At 50.0% G+C, this 13378-nt stretch overlaps 4 protein-coding genes across 4 annotated transcripts; 3 read left to right on the top strand and 1 right to left on the bottom strand.

Moving 5' to 3' along the window:
- Window positions 1-1386: 1386 nt before the first annotated feature.
- Window positions 1387-2583, bottom strand: CDV56_109076 (proteasome assembly chaperone 4 family protein; the record flags this gene model as incomplete). The annotated part of the gene is made up of 3 exons (XM_026762695.1): window positions 1387-1625; window positions 2070-2247; window positions 2362-2583. 3 exons carry the CDS (start codon window positions 2581-2583, stop codon window positions 1387-1389), a joined length of 639 nt encoding a protein of 212 aa, XP_026617569.1.
- A 392-nt stretch (window positions 2584-2975) lies between these two features.
- Window positions 2976-4360, top strand: CDV56_109056 (carnosine N-methyltransferase family protein; the record flags this gene model as incomplete). Its single annotated transcript, XM_026762675.1, has 2 exons — window positions 2976-3106; window positions 3226-4360. 2 exons carry the CDS (start codon window positions 2976-2978, stop codon window positions 4358-4360), a joined length of 1266 nt encoding a protein of 421 aa, XP_026617568.1.
- A 1647-nt stretch (window positions 4361-6007) lies between these two features.
- On the top strand, window positions 6008-8365 carry CDV56_108995 (Hsp70 family protein; the record flags this gene model as incomplete). The annotated part of the gene is made up of 4 exons (XM_026762614.1): window positions 6008-6610; window positions 6680-7612; window positions 7663-8101; window positions 8166-8365. The coding sequence occupies 4 exons, from the start codon at window positions 6008-6010 to the stop codon at window positions 8363-8365; spliced, it is 2175 nt and encodes a 724-aa protein (XP_026617567.1).
- Window positions 8366-12090: 3725 nt separating this feature from the next.
- CDV56_108925 (heme-dependent oxidative N-demethylase family protein) lies at window positions 12091-13290 on the top strand (the record flags this gene model as incomplete). The annotated part of the gene is made up of 3 exons (XM_026762544.1): window positions 12091-12641; window positions 12695-12817; window positions 12870-13290. 3 exons carry the CDS (start codon window positions 12091-12093, stop codon window positions 13288-13290), a joined length of 1095 nt encoding a protein of 364 aa, XP_026617566.1.
- Between the last annotated feature and the right edge of the window lie 88 nt (window positions 13291-13378).

The following is a 13378-nucleotide window of genomic DNA, read 5'->3' as shown; positions in this document are numbered from 1 at the left end:
AAATGGCTGACTGGCTGCACACCCTCATCTCATCACCAGCCTATGAGATTCAACCTTCGGCTTCCGGGTTGCTTAGTAGTTTGTTGCTGAACACCGGATCGCTTTCCAGGGTGGAGTTAGCCTAAACTTAGCGGCCATTTACCTCGTGTGCCCGTCACAGCATTCAAAGGAGCCGAGCCAATCAGAAACCACTGAAGGGACCTACGGAACTGTTGCCGCACGGGAGACATGGAATCAGACTCTGGCGTGTTCCAGCATGTCTGATTGGATGAAAAGGACCTCGGGCTCCACTCACATGTGGTGACTCCCGCGAAAGGACATGAGCATTTTAGACACCGCTGCACCCCGATTCGCAGGCGGCGAATTTAGTTGAGTGACGGCTTGTTGGGGTCTTGGGAGAGGGTGAGCAGTTTTCGTCATCTCAATTTTAATGATTTATTTCAATTCTCGGAAATGAGATACTGCAGACATGACACTAAATTCAGGTAGTGAGATAAGCCTAGGTCAATACTCATAGTAGTAGTACTTTGTAGTAGGTAGAGCCAAAAATAATATGCAGCACTCGGGAATTTCCGTGTGGCCAAGAGATGGTTGCCCATCTTAACCCTAACTCTTTGGCTTAGAAAAATTCAACTTCCCATCCTTGTCGTAAACCTCGGTCTTATGATCTCTTGTCGCCTGAAATCCCCTGAACACAACGGTCCACGTGGTTATGCATTGACCTTTCGAGCTGTGGCTTTTGGGCTTTGGCTCGAGGTCCGAGATCCATGATTATTAATTGTGGTAACTGTTTCCTCGTAGAGGATATATATTTTCAGGAAATTGCTGTGTTTACTCTATCTTCAACTGACAGTCAATATTATATTGGCTGTTGTCAACTGAATTGCTTGTGTCCATGTCCATTGATCACGCGACGTTTTTATCTCAATATCCTTGGCGCCATTCCCCATCTCTCATTTGAGCTTGATAGTCGTCCAAGACTAAGAGACACTACGCACCTCGCTTAGAGAAAAGTGCAAGGGCTACGTAGCAACATACCCAGGTATCACAGATGATACTGCTAGACAACCTGGTACTAATTGTTCGCCAGGGGCCAGCTCAGCCATGCTCTCGTCAAGTTGATGATTACTTAATTAGCATACGAGGCAGAGATCCACTCCCTGGTCCCTGATGGCTTGGCTCTTCGGAATCGTTGCCGAATCGGTTCCTGTGTTCCTTGCTTCCGTGTCCGATTCACTTCTTTTGGACATATGCACCGCACAGGGTGACAACGTCAGGCAATCGGACAATCCTTCGCTTCCGTGAGTGACACTCGGTGGTTGGTCGATGGCGTGCCATTCCATGGCCTATCAATGTCACGGCGTGTCATCACCGTACAACCATCTCTTACATCGGGCCAATCTCAGCACTAGTCTGAACTTGTCGTTCGCTTCGAATCTCAACCAACTTGACAAGTAGTTCTGGTCCCAGCAGATGTGTCTCATGTTTACAGAGCTGAGAGTGCAAAGCCCTATCGGAACTCGGCAAGCAGGCAGCAGCAGCTTTATTCGTGACAATGGGACCGGAGCGGGCCATCTCATTCAGACGATGCCTATCCGAGCCAGTGATACCGAATCTACTCACTACTAACCCAGATTCAGATAGAGCAGATCAGAGCCGATGCCCCTTTAACCTTGATTATCATCATCATCTGGAGAAAGTGGGCTCCGAGTCTCCGAGACAAATTAATAGTTGAAGGTATTATGATTCAGCCTGATGGAGATCGTGTTTCATTAGGGAATACCGATACGGAGAAGATTAGACCATTCTCCATTTCGAGGTCTCAACGGGAGACAGTAGATAGTGACCACTGCCCAGTCACCACTCACCGGGCACCCTCGGTTAGAGCCGTGATACAAGCCCCATATGCGTGTCATATAAGGCAAGGTAGCATTAGTAGCATGCAGTCTTATCATAGCAATCCAAAAAGAGCAGGTTGCGGACGAAAAGCGAGCGGAGATATCATCCAGCTATTCTGGATTGATTCTTCGTCTTCTCCCACCGATCCATAATCACCTCCACCAACTTACTCAATCCCTCCATCTCCTCCTCAACGGTCAACTCGAGGGCCCGAGGATCGATGCTACAGCCCACGTAGACAGGGATGCTCATCCGTCGGGCCAGGATCTTGGCGACTCGGGACGTATATTCCTCCGTCGAGGGGGAGGAGTATAACACAGTTGATATGACCGAACGGGGGGAATGGCGCTGTCATACGTCATCAACTCATGCGGAACGTGATAAGATGCATATCATCGTTTGCGACCGATACACCAGGCTCCAGCAGGAAGTCGATTTATGTCTGAAGTGGGGAAAACTTACATCAGGCATGGCGTAGATGAAACTCCCCATCGGCTTCAGCGAGCCTCCGGACTCGCCTGGTGTCGTTGTAGCCAGGAATGCTGTAACACATGTCTCTAGGATGGTCAAATGGACATGTGCGGTTGTGTGGAGTGCTTTTGGTAGTGGGAAGGAGATCTCTTGTGGTTTGTAGGAAGGAGAGACAAGTTCAGTCTGTGGTGCGACCGGTTGTGCTGTTGTCATGTTGGGAGTCTGAGGTGTATTCCTGCGACTTGAATTTATCAAATCAAAGATATCTTCTCGATTTAGATGAGTATGGTGTGTGCTTGTCTAATACCAATAGGATATAAGAAGGGTGATGTTTGTTGTGAAATAACATGTCGCCGTTCATGAAGCACCGCTTTCTTGATGTTTCCCCGCCAAACAGAGCGGGTCCACGGATTTCACCACCTGCAGACTGCAGTGAGAAGAGCACATCCAGACTCTGGATATCCCAACAGCGCATGTCAATGGTAGATGATACTAAGAGCTGAGAAAACGCGTTGAAGTTGCTTTGAAATAGTTATCGTGCTCTTGCGCGTTTGTGCAGTTGGGAGCTTGTCTAGAGACGAGCTTCTCCAAGCCATTCAGCAACAATGGCAACTGAACTGCAGCAAAATGATCATGTTGATGACTCGGAGGACGTTCGGAGTTGGTCGGGGGATTTTGATCCCCTGGCAGATCCTGAAGAGCGGCGAGTTCTCTTTGCTACGTTGGATTCTTTCAGGTGTGTGAGCCTCTACAGAATTCGCGAGAAACATCCCAATGACCAGATGCCACGGCTTTAACCTTCAATCGAGATATTTTACAGCTTAATTTAGGGTCATCATCGCTGACATGGACCAGGCAATATCGGAGAACCGCACATATGAACACTACACATCGCCGACGGCAAGCGTTCTATGCGCTCCCGTCCTCGCACTGGCAGATGCTGGCACAGCCCCCATTCTCCCTCTTAGACAACTTCAACCGCGTCGATGACGCCATCGATATCAATGCTGACATTGCGGACTCGATTCTCGCCACAGGCCTCTCATCGTTCGGCCTACCAGCCGATCCGGATCCCAATGATCCACGGCAGAACTGGCACGGCACCGCCACGTCTTCAGATGTCAACAAGGCACACTCAACCATCCGGCAGTTCTACCGCGACTGGAGCGCCGAGGGAATAGCGGAGAGAGATGTATGCTACGAGCCTGTCCTCCGTGATCTGCGCGACGAATTCCAAGCACGGAACACCTCCGGTGACGAGATACGAGTGCTCGTCCCAGGCGCCGGTTTGGGAAGACTGGTGTTCGAGATCTGCCAAGCAGGCTTCGCCGCGGAAGGTAATGAGATCTCATATCACCAGCTGCTGGCCAGCAGCTGGGTTCTAAACCACACCCGCGGCCCTCAGCAGCACGCGTTGTACCCGTTCGCGCTACACTTCTCCAACCTCCTGTCGCGCGAACAGCAGCTACAGAAAATCATGATCCCGGACAAGCACCCTGCGACAGCGATGATGGAGGCTCAGGCCGGGGATGCGTCGCCATTCGGGACGATGAGCATGTCTGCGGCGGATTTTGTCGTGCTCTACAGCAATCCCTCAAACAAAGAGGCGTTCGATGCCGTGGCTACCGTTTTCTTTATTGATACGGCCCCTAATCTCATTCGCTACATCGAAACCATCCGACATTGTCTCAAGCCCAACGGTCTTTGGATCAATGCTGGACCCTTACTGTGGCACTTTGAGGATGGCAGTAACCGGGGCCAGAGTAGTGGAGGCGATCACTCTCAAGGCATCGGAGAGCCGGGAAATGTGGAATTGACTGAAGAAGAGGTGTTTTGCCTTGTCGAGCGAATGGGCTTCAGCATCGAGAAACGGCAGTCGGTGGAAAACCGGCCCATGTGTGGTTATATTCAGGATCCGGGGAGTATGCTGCAGAACCTGTACCGGCCATCGCATTGGGTAGCACGGAAGAAGACAGGAATCAAAAGCTAAAGTACTCCGTAACAAAAGGGGAATTCTTCACAACACACTTGAATGTATTTGTGGAAATCCGCCTTGCGATCTAACACAAGGTCAAGGGAGCGGTCAGTCAACTGCTCCTCAGGCGCTTCGTGAAGTCCATTCGTTACTTTTGTTAGCATGTAAGACTACTGGCTGCCCAACAAAAAAAATATAACATCGATAGTACATCTCAGTTTACACAGCAGGAAATGGAGATGCCTGATGAGTGCTTGGGACTCGGAAATCTGGTAATCCGGATGTAGTATCATACCATACAAAACGCAGCATGCGTACAGATACACGATTCAGCCGCAGACAAACCAGGCCAACAAAGAGAAGGAACATGGCTTAGCAACTCTAGCGCAGAGGCTGGGGCGTGGCTGTTCTGTGATCCGCGAAGCTACATAGAGACATTTAGACGATGTTACTCACATTGACAGTGATATTGACACTAAGAAATATGACACAATCTATGAGCGAGAATCGAGTTCAAAGTTGCAAAGGGAGTGGATGATTTATCAACCTTTGGTTTTGTGAGGGTGGTGGTTTCATGGACATTCAATCTCCACTCTGGCAAGGCAGATCGCTCGTATCTTGATTCTCGATCCTCGGATTCAGGACCGAGTATCACTCCACTTTCGGTTTCAGGGACGGGAGGTTGGATATCTACAGAGTATTAGGACTCTCATGTTGTTCATGGTGACAATGCCTTAAAAGTATATCGATAGCATTTTTTTTTATATTGACAAGACTTCTATAGAAACGTTTTCTATTCCTGTGTGATAGGATATCAGGCAGATTCCTGGCTGGATAATTCTTGGGTCCCATTGTGAGAGATGTACGGTAACATACAATACATGACAATACTTGCGACCAAGGGACAGCGAAGTCGGGCCCAGATTCCCATATCCATGGCCAGGAGAACTGTCAATTGCAAAGCATACTCTCAATCGAAAAAGGGATGCTAAAGATAGAAAATGATATCAAAAAAGGACTCGATATATCTTCAGACTTCCAGCAAATGCCGAAGCAGAAATGGTGGACATTGCAGAGGACTGATTGGTAACTGCAGTGTTACTGACCGAGTACAACGTTGTAGCCATAAGCCAAGTCAACATCAACAAGCAGCATCCCTTTTGCATCTTCTCTCATCGATTCAATAATCACTTTCAATTTACGACTCGATCAATAGTGTTGGAAGAATATCGACTGTGTTATTCTTGATGATCCAGCACATCAAGTCTTCTGTGACGCCTCCAAAGTGTCAGCCTCGCCCCATGCAAACTAAATCACGACAGTTGATCCCTTGATTCCATCCAGCCTTTCTCGTGTTCCGACGGCCTGATAATCCTCCTCATTGTCATTCTTCCTCTTCCTCCACCCAAATTCTGCCTAATCGCACCAGATTAAAATCAAAGAAAAAAAAAAACCTCAGACAAAGGAGTTGTTTGTTTCATCCGCCCTTCGCGAGCACTGCCTTTTCTCCATCATCGGCTGACTCGCTCTATCGCTCTCGAGTCTCTTTCATTGTTTTCCTCTTCCCCCTCTCTCCCCTCCCCTTCTCCGTCTCCCTCTTTCTTCTCCTAAACTCCCCCCTGTCTCTTCTCTTCGGTTTGCCTCCGTCACAGGTCATCTCACATGGACCTGATGAGCTCACGATTCAAATCCTTCGGCTTCAAACGCAATAAGAACAATAGTAGTGTCTCCGTCTCCGCTGCCCAAGTCGCCAGTCCCAGCCCGTCCACCAGCACTCTCGTCGCCCCGCCTTCAACCGCCACTTCCCCCAGCTCTCCGCCTTCTGGCCATAGTTCCTCGTCAACCAGTCTCCCCATGAACAATCAGAACACATTGGGTCGCCCTCCGAGTTATACTTACAACACCGCGGGGCGGCCAACCAGCCCCATGCCGCCGGGTCAACAGTTGGCTCATCACCCGCCCCCGCTGAACACCAACGTGCAGTATGGCCACCAGCCCGTTCAGCCCATGGGCGCTCCGCCTGGGTATCCGTTGCAGCAACCCGTCCCGCATGGGATCCCTCCTTCGATGCCGCAGCCCCAGTATAACGTACGGAACCCCGCAGTCGAGGTCGAGGGCGCTGGTCGGAGCAAGGCACAGTTGATTGTCGGTATTGACTTTGGAACAACATTCTCCGGCGTCGCTTTCGCCTTTGCGACCAACAATGAGGCTCGAGAAGATATCATTACAGAATGGCCTGGAGCAGGAACGCATACCAAGCAGAAGGTGGGCGCTTAGAAACCCGCGGAGACATCGCCTGGCGCTTTTTGTTTCTGACTATTTGAATTTCTCTAGATCCCCACGGTCTTGTACTACGATCAATATCAGAAGGTGGTAGGCTGGGGCCCGGATATTGCGGACGCTCTGGCACCCACTGGATACCCGAAGACCGGCGTCCAAAAGGTCGAATGGTTCAAATTACAGCTCATGCTCTCCGGCAATACTTATATCGATCCCATCAACCTTCCACCTCTTCCTCCCGGCAAGTCAGAAATCGATGTAGCGGCCGATTACCTCTTCAAGTTGCGACAAGCGATGCGAGCGCAATTACAAAAGACCCTTGGTGAGGTGTTTACTCGGGAGGAGCGCAACATCCGGTACTATCTCACCGTGCCCGCCATCTGGAATGATGCGGGGAAGGCAGCAACCCGGGCGGCGGCCCTGCAGGCTGGATTTCTGCGAGACGAGAACGATAACCGCTTGACGTTGATCTCGGAACCCGAGGCTGCTGCGCTGTTCTGCGCCAAGACCGGCTTGCTTCAGCTCAAAGTCGGGGATGCGATTTTGATTGTCGACTGCGGTGGAGGAACGGTTGATCTGATCGCGTACGAGGTCGAAGAGGAGCAGCCCTTCAGCGTGGCTGAGTGCACGGCGGGATCGGGAGATTCGTGCGGTTCGACGGCTCTGAACCGGAATTTCAGCAACATCCTGCGGGCCAAGATTCGCAAGATGAAGTTGCCCGACGGTTCGAGAACCGCGGGAAAGGTGTATGCCAAGTGCATTATGGACTTTGAGAACCGGATCAAGGCCGATTTCCGCAACAATGGCCAGAAATGGGCAGTGGATGTTGGTATCGAAGCAGACTTTCCCGATGCTGGCATCGAAGAGGGGTACATGACGTTTACCAATGAGGAAATTCTTCAATGTTTCGAGCCTGTTGTCAACCGCATTCTGGAGTTGGTTCGGAACCAGATCATTGCCATTCAAGCACAGAATCGATCTCTCCAGGTAGGTTTATCTCTGCGATAATGCTAAAAACCCCACTGACGATCTAACAGAACGTTCTCGTGGTCGGCGGGTTTGGTGCCTCCGAATATCTGTTCCAGCAAATCAAGCTCCACGTACCGCCTCAGTATCAGTCCAAGGTGGTGAGACCCATGGACTCGGTTGCCGCGATTGTCAAAGGAGCCGTGACCGCTGGTATCACAGAGCGAGTGATCACCCACCGAGTGGCACGTCGGCACTACCTCATGGCCACTCTGCAGCCGTTCAAGGAAGGTTATCACCCGGAACAGTACCGTGTTCCTAGTCTGGACGGCAGAGACCGGTGCAAGTACACACGGCAGATCTTCGTACAAAAGGGCGAGCGAGTCAAGATCGGAGAACCGGTCAAGGTCAGCTTTTTCCGACAGGTGGCGCCGGGAGCGACACTGATGTACGAGGATATCCTGTACGCTTGTGACGAGGATGTCTGTCCAGAGTACACCAAGGATCCGCGTAAGTGCTTGACTTTCTTACTTTTATTGCGAGTGATGAAGTGGAACTGACGAGAACGATACAGGCATCAAAGAGGTTGTGACCCTGACCTCGGATCTGTCACGCAAGAATCTCGAGACCGACTTTGAGCGCATGGACACTCCGCAGGGCACATTCTACCGGGTATACTTTGACATCTACCTGACGCTAGACGGTAGCGAATTCAGTGCCGAACTGGTTTGCCAGGGTGAGGTCATGGGCCGATGCCGAGCCAAATTCCGATAAATCTTACGAGAGAATAAAAAATGAAAAATGAAAGATGACTTGGACGAGATGGCTCGGAACGAAATGCTTTTGTCACGAGGATATGCCATGGATCCCTGCGTGCCATGGCAATGATTTCTGTATGCGCTTGCTACTCGCGGACGAGGATTATAAGACCATTGGTTGTCACGAATGATCCGGCGAGTCAAAGCATGAGTGTGAGGGGATGCGGAGTCTATATTTTTTGCTTTTATACGGCATGTGCGGAGCCAGTTGGAAGATTCTCATGCTGGTATATGATGTGGTCATGTCCTGTTTGTTTTCTTACCTAGATACCTCTATGATTCTTGACGACTTTAATTGAACCTGATATAGTACATGATTAAGCCTCGAATGAGTGCAGTATATTTGAGAGATACCTAGAATCCTGCCTGACTCTCGACCTTGGGTAGAGACACATGTTGCGCAGGGTCAGGGACAGGGATATCCAGGCCACGCTGCAGGCGCCGTTGACAAACGTGGATGCCAGTCAGAGCTATTGGCATATACGATGAGATAATCCTGTAGGTATTAGGTAGTCATAGCAGCAGTCATCAAGAAAAAGAGGTCGAGTGACCACCTGCCTGTCTGAACACGCCGTTGACTGGTCGTCCTGCACGTGTCGTCCAGAAATCATACCATCCCTTTGCGTCCAGGCTGCCTGTCCGCGGAATCCAGTTCCCCTGGGGTTAACTGCATTCATTGCATAATCCGCAGAACAGTCTACAGTCTCCAGTCTAGTCTAGTCTAGATCCATTGGTGTGTCAGCAATTACGATAGTCAGCTGATGCCATGTACTTAGTGAGAGGGATGATCTCCCCGGGGAGGGAAGAGGAGAGGAGAGGAGAGACGAAGTGAGAGAAGATTAAGTTATATGCATGAAAGTATCTTTGGAGTACTTTGTTCTCTTCTGGTCGAGGTACCTTTTACATCATCTGAGGGATGACTGATGACTCAATGCCGTGTATCAGACCATCAGTACGGATACCTACCTCTCTATACAGGACTGTAACTGGGAGACAGATGAGATGCGGAGAACCTGGTCAGGGTAGTTAGTGGCAGTGGGCTGGTGGCACAGTCGGTGCACGGACAGTCAGCCATGGCACAGATACTTTACCCTGTAGTGTCTGCGGATCTTCAATTTGCACAGCCTTGAGCTAAGTAACCACTTGCCTTCGTTTGGCTTACTTTTCACAGGGAAGTTCTGTAAAGCAGTTGACTAAGGTAGTTGATGGAGCATTGCTGACTTATGGTAGAGCCTAGGCCAGAGTCTCAGTGACGCCTGACGAGCTCCTTCGGTATCCCGTGACCTTCTTTATGTAGACCGAACCTAGTCTATTAACTGGTGAGGAAATGAGCTCGGTTCAGGTACCATCTCAGAACAGTAGCTATGTACTTGGTGACCACCGTGACCATGCGCCGTGACGAGCTGGCGGGTAGGCAAAAAAAGCAATACCGCACTAGATACTTACGGTAGTCCCATCTAGCAGATCAGCTCATCTTTAGAGTTAAAGGGGAATCGAGTCTCCTTGGAGCTACTAGTTAGATAGCCTACAGTAGTCAAGCCTCTGGTTGGGAGGAACGAAAGTCTGTTAGTGTTGGCAGTTGGCACTGTGCAGTATTGTGTCTGAGTACGAGGCACCAGAAAAAGCAACTGTAGATGAAACCGGGAAAAAAGGAAAAAGAAAACACACACAAATAATTTCTTGCCTGATTCTGAGTACAATGAAAATTCCTCGAGACAGTTGATGATTATTATGAAAGAGTCGACCTTGACCTTGGCCTTGACCTGCTCCACAGCGACCCAAAGTCGTACGAGGATAGCGGCAAGCGCGCTTTGCGCGAGATTGGAACCGGCGGTTGCAGCGCAAACCCCCTGATTGTGCAAGTGGACCTGGTAGACTGGTAGTAGTAGTAGTAGTAGTAGTAGTAGTAGTAGTAGTAGTAGTAGTAGTAGTAGTAGGTATCCTGGAATTATAATAGATCATAGATTTAATTTCATGGTTTTCAGTTCAATAACACCGGATGGATCCATGAGACAAAAATGAAAATCATAGATCTGGACTCCTCGCTAAGTGGATCGCTGCCAGGTAGTCTGCGTGATCATTACCTATCCTTACCTCGAATATTGGATGTAAGTGGCTAGCAACGCGGGGGTCACCAAGGAGGGTTTCAGAGTCTACGTCAGAGTCTCTGTAGTCTGTATGGATGTATGAAGTTAGATACTACTCCGTAGCATCAACATGGACAGAGCCAGTCGGAGGGAAATCTCCAGCAGAATCCTCAGCACTCAGGGGGAAATCATGTCGAATCACAGCCTCCTGAAAGGTGCAAAGCTGTGTGACCACCGACTTCCGAATCTGGGTTGGATACATGCTGCATCCCACGCGCTTCTTTTTTCTACTACGTATCTATCTATGTAGCACTATTGCCTAGTGATACTAGTGGTAGGCAGTAGTAGTAGTATATGACGATGATGTATGATGATCGGTGAACCTGTCAGAGTGCCATAGCCAGAGCTTCCTCTTCGCGGTTGGCCCAGCATGTCGGGAAGAGTAGGTACTTTCTTTTCCTACACTCGATGAAGTGGCGTCCTCCATCCTCGGTGGTGAACTGGTGATTTTCAGTCGGAAAAAAAAGACGGATACCGCTGGAACGGAACCGCAGGAACTTGAAATACCTAACCTGAGCTCGATAGGCAGGGGGATCCTCATCATGTACCATAATAGTGATGATGATTTCTGTTTTTGTTCTGTGCTGTTCAGCTCACGAGGTCTAGGATTTGGCGCACGGACTGTATCCGCGTGAGCTGCACCTGACTTGACTTCAAGAATACTACTATGATTATTACAAGCTGAGGTGGATGAACATGGCAGTGTACACCTCAGTCTGTCTATCAGGAGGATGGATTATTTCTCACTATGGGTCTCGTCTCGGTAACAGCACTCGATAACAAGGACACAAGATGTGGTAATGGGAAATACTGCATCTGGATCTCTATGTCCTAGTGTATGGCGGGGAGCCTAAATCTGGACATTATTTTTCGTCTTGCGCGCTCCAATCATTTCTCTCCATTGCATATCTTAGGGTACTACCTAGTAGTAGTGTACTAGTGTACTACTACTAGGTCTTCCCAGTGGAGCTTGCTTTTCCTTTTCCTACTCGCTTGCTCATTGCATCGCAACGCAGCGCAACGCAACACAACGCAGCGTGAGCTGAGTAGTGAGAATGGAGTACCTTACACTATATCCTCCTTACTAACTACTACTAATGAATCTGCTGATCATGTGGGTGCTGTCAGGTTCTGTTTTCCCTGGGAAGGCGGCGAATTGCGGCTTTTGCGGGGAAGAATTAAACGTATCATCATCGGCCAGTCTTGCACAGCTCCCTGAATCCGGAATGCTAGACCCTCCCGAGTCGCTGGAAGTTAATCGTCTGACCAAGATGATCTTCTTCTGCTTCTTGGGTCCAGGCAACTATAATTGAAGCCATTGCCCTCCGTCGAGAGTGGGGGTTGACCGATGTCAAGCTGCCCGAATTGCTCTGTCGAGTCCGTCGTGGATGTGTAGATTACGCCAAAAGTCTCTTTAGAGTGTCCCTTCGTCCTCTTCTCTTTTTTCTTTTCTTTTCTTTTCTTCCATCTCTGTCTTATACTTTTGTTTCACCATCGTGCTTGAACCTGTATTGTTGTACCGTTGTCAAAGGCGATGAATAGCTTGTCATGGGCTGTGCTCTTCATCCTCTTCATACCCCTTCTCATCATCAAACTACGAAAAGGGCCTCTGGCATCATACTTTCAGAAACCTGCCCAGCGTGATGGCTGCAATGATGTCAAGCGTATGGCGCCATACCCGGCCCAACCCATCAGAGGAAGGGAGCGATACCGGGTCATGATGGATATTCGGAAGCTGGACGTGGAGAACTGGCTCACCGTCGACAAGAATTACATGGACGAGCATCATGTGCGGAGTCGACTGCTGCGAGAGGAAAGGGAAAAGGTTCTCCAATGCCTGCCAGAGTCGTACGATGCGTGCCTTGAAGCGCTGGAGGAAGTGGTTGATTTTCTCTGCCAGCGATTCCCAAACGTGTTTGAGCGGAAGAAGTCTGGGAATGAGTCGACCATCTACAATAGAATGACGGGGGAAACTTTCGTCTTCGGAGGGGAGAACAAGCAGGTGGACCCTCTGGAGATTGCCGTCCGGCTCACCATGGAGGACTTGAGCATTCTGATGCAGAACGCCGACGGCGAGTATTACCTGTAAGTCGAGGTGCGTCGCTGACAGTCTACCCCGACTGATCATCTGCGAATAGAGCCGCCAGCGCCAGTCTCTTCCCCGTTGGCTGGACAGTCAAGGAACGAATCGGTTGGACAATATCCCAGCTTCACAATCCGGTACCTCTGTGGCACCAACAGGTTGCCAATTCTGTTAGCAAGTGAGTAGCCCCGAATGTCTTTGCAGAAAAAGACGTCCGCTGACCCTCACAGATTTCTCTCCCGTCTCACACCCGCTTCACCGATGGAGCGATCCAACTACTTCGTCGAGGTCAAACGTCCCGACGAGACCCTCTTCGAGATTCTCTATCGCCCAACAACCCTCTCAGAAGACAACCCCAACCCGGCACCAGAAGACATCGTCATCCGCCGCGAGCGCCAGACTTTTCGCCGCCTTCCGAAAACAGGCACCATCGTCTTCGGCGTCAAGACCTTCCTAACCACACTGGACGAACTGCCCATGCAGGAACTCCAGAATCTCGCCAAGGAGACCAAGAGCTGGCCCGACTACGTGGGCGAGTACAAAGGCCGCGAGCTCTGGGGACCCAAGGTCCTCGAGTTCTGCGAAAAGCGCACGCAGTCGCAGTTGCAGTCACTTCCACAGCACCTTGAGTCGGAGAAAATGGACGTATGATTCTTGATATTCTGTAGCATTAGCGCATTTTCTTTATTTCTTCTTCGTTTCTGCAAAAGCAAACGTGGTGGGGCGGCTCTCTGATTTA

The sequence above is a fragment of the Aspergillus thermomutatus genome (genome assembly GCF_002237265.1).
Source record: "Aspergillus thermomutatus strain HMR AF 39 chromosome Unknown NODE_21, whole genome shotgun sequence".
Lineage (NCBI taxonomy): Eukaryota > Fungi > Ascomycota > Eurotiomycetes > Eurotiales > Aspergillaceae > Aspergillus > Aspergillus thermomutatus.
Note: the sequence above shows the minus strand (reverse complement) of the source record. Positions and strands in the feature narration are given on the sequence as shown.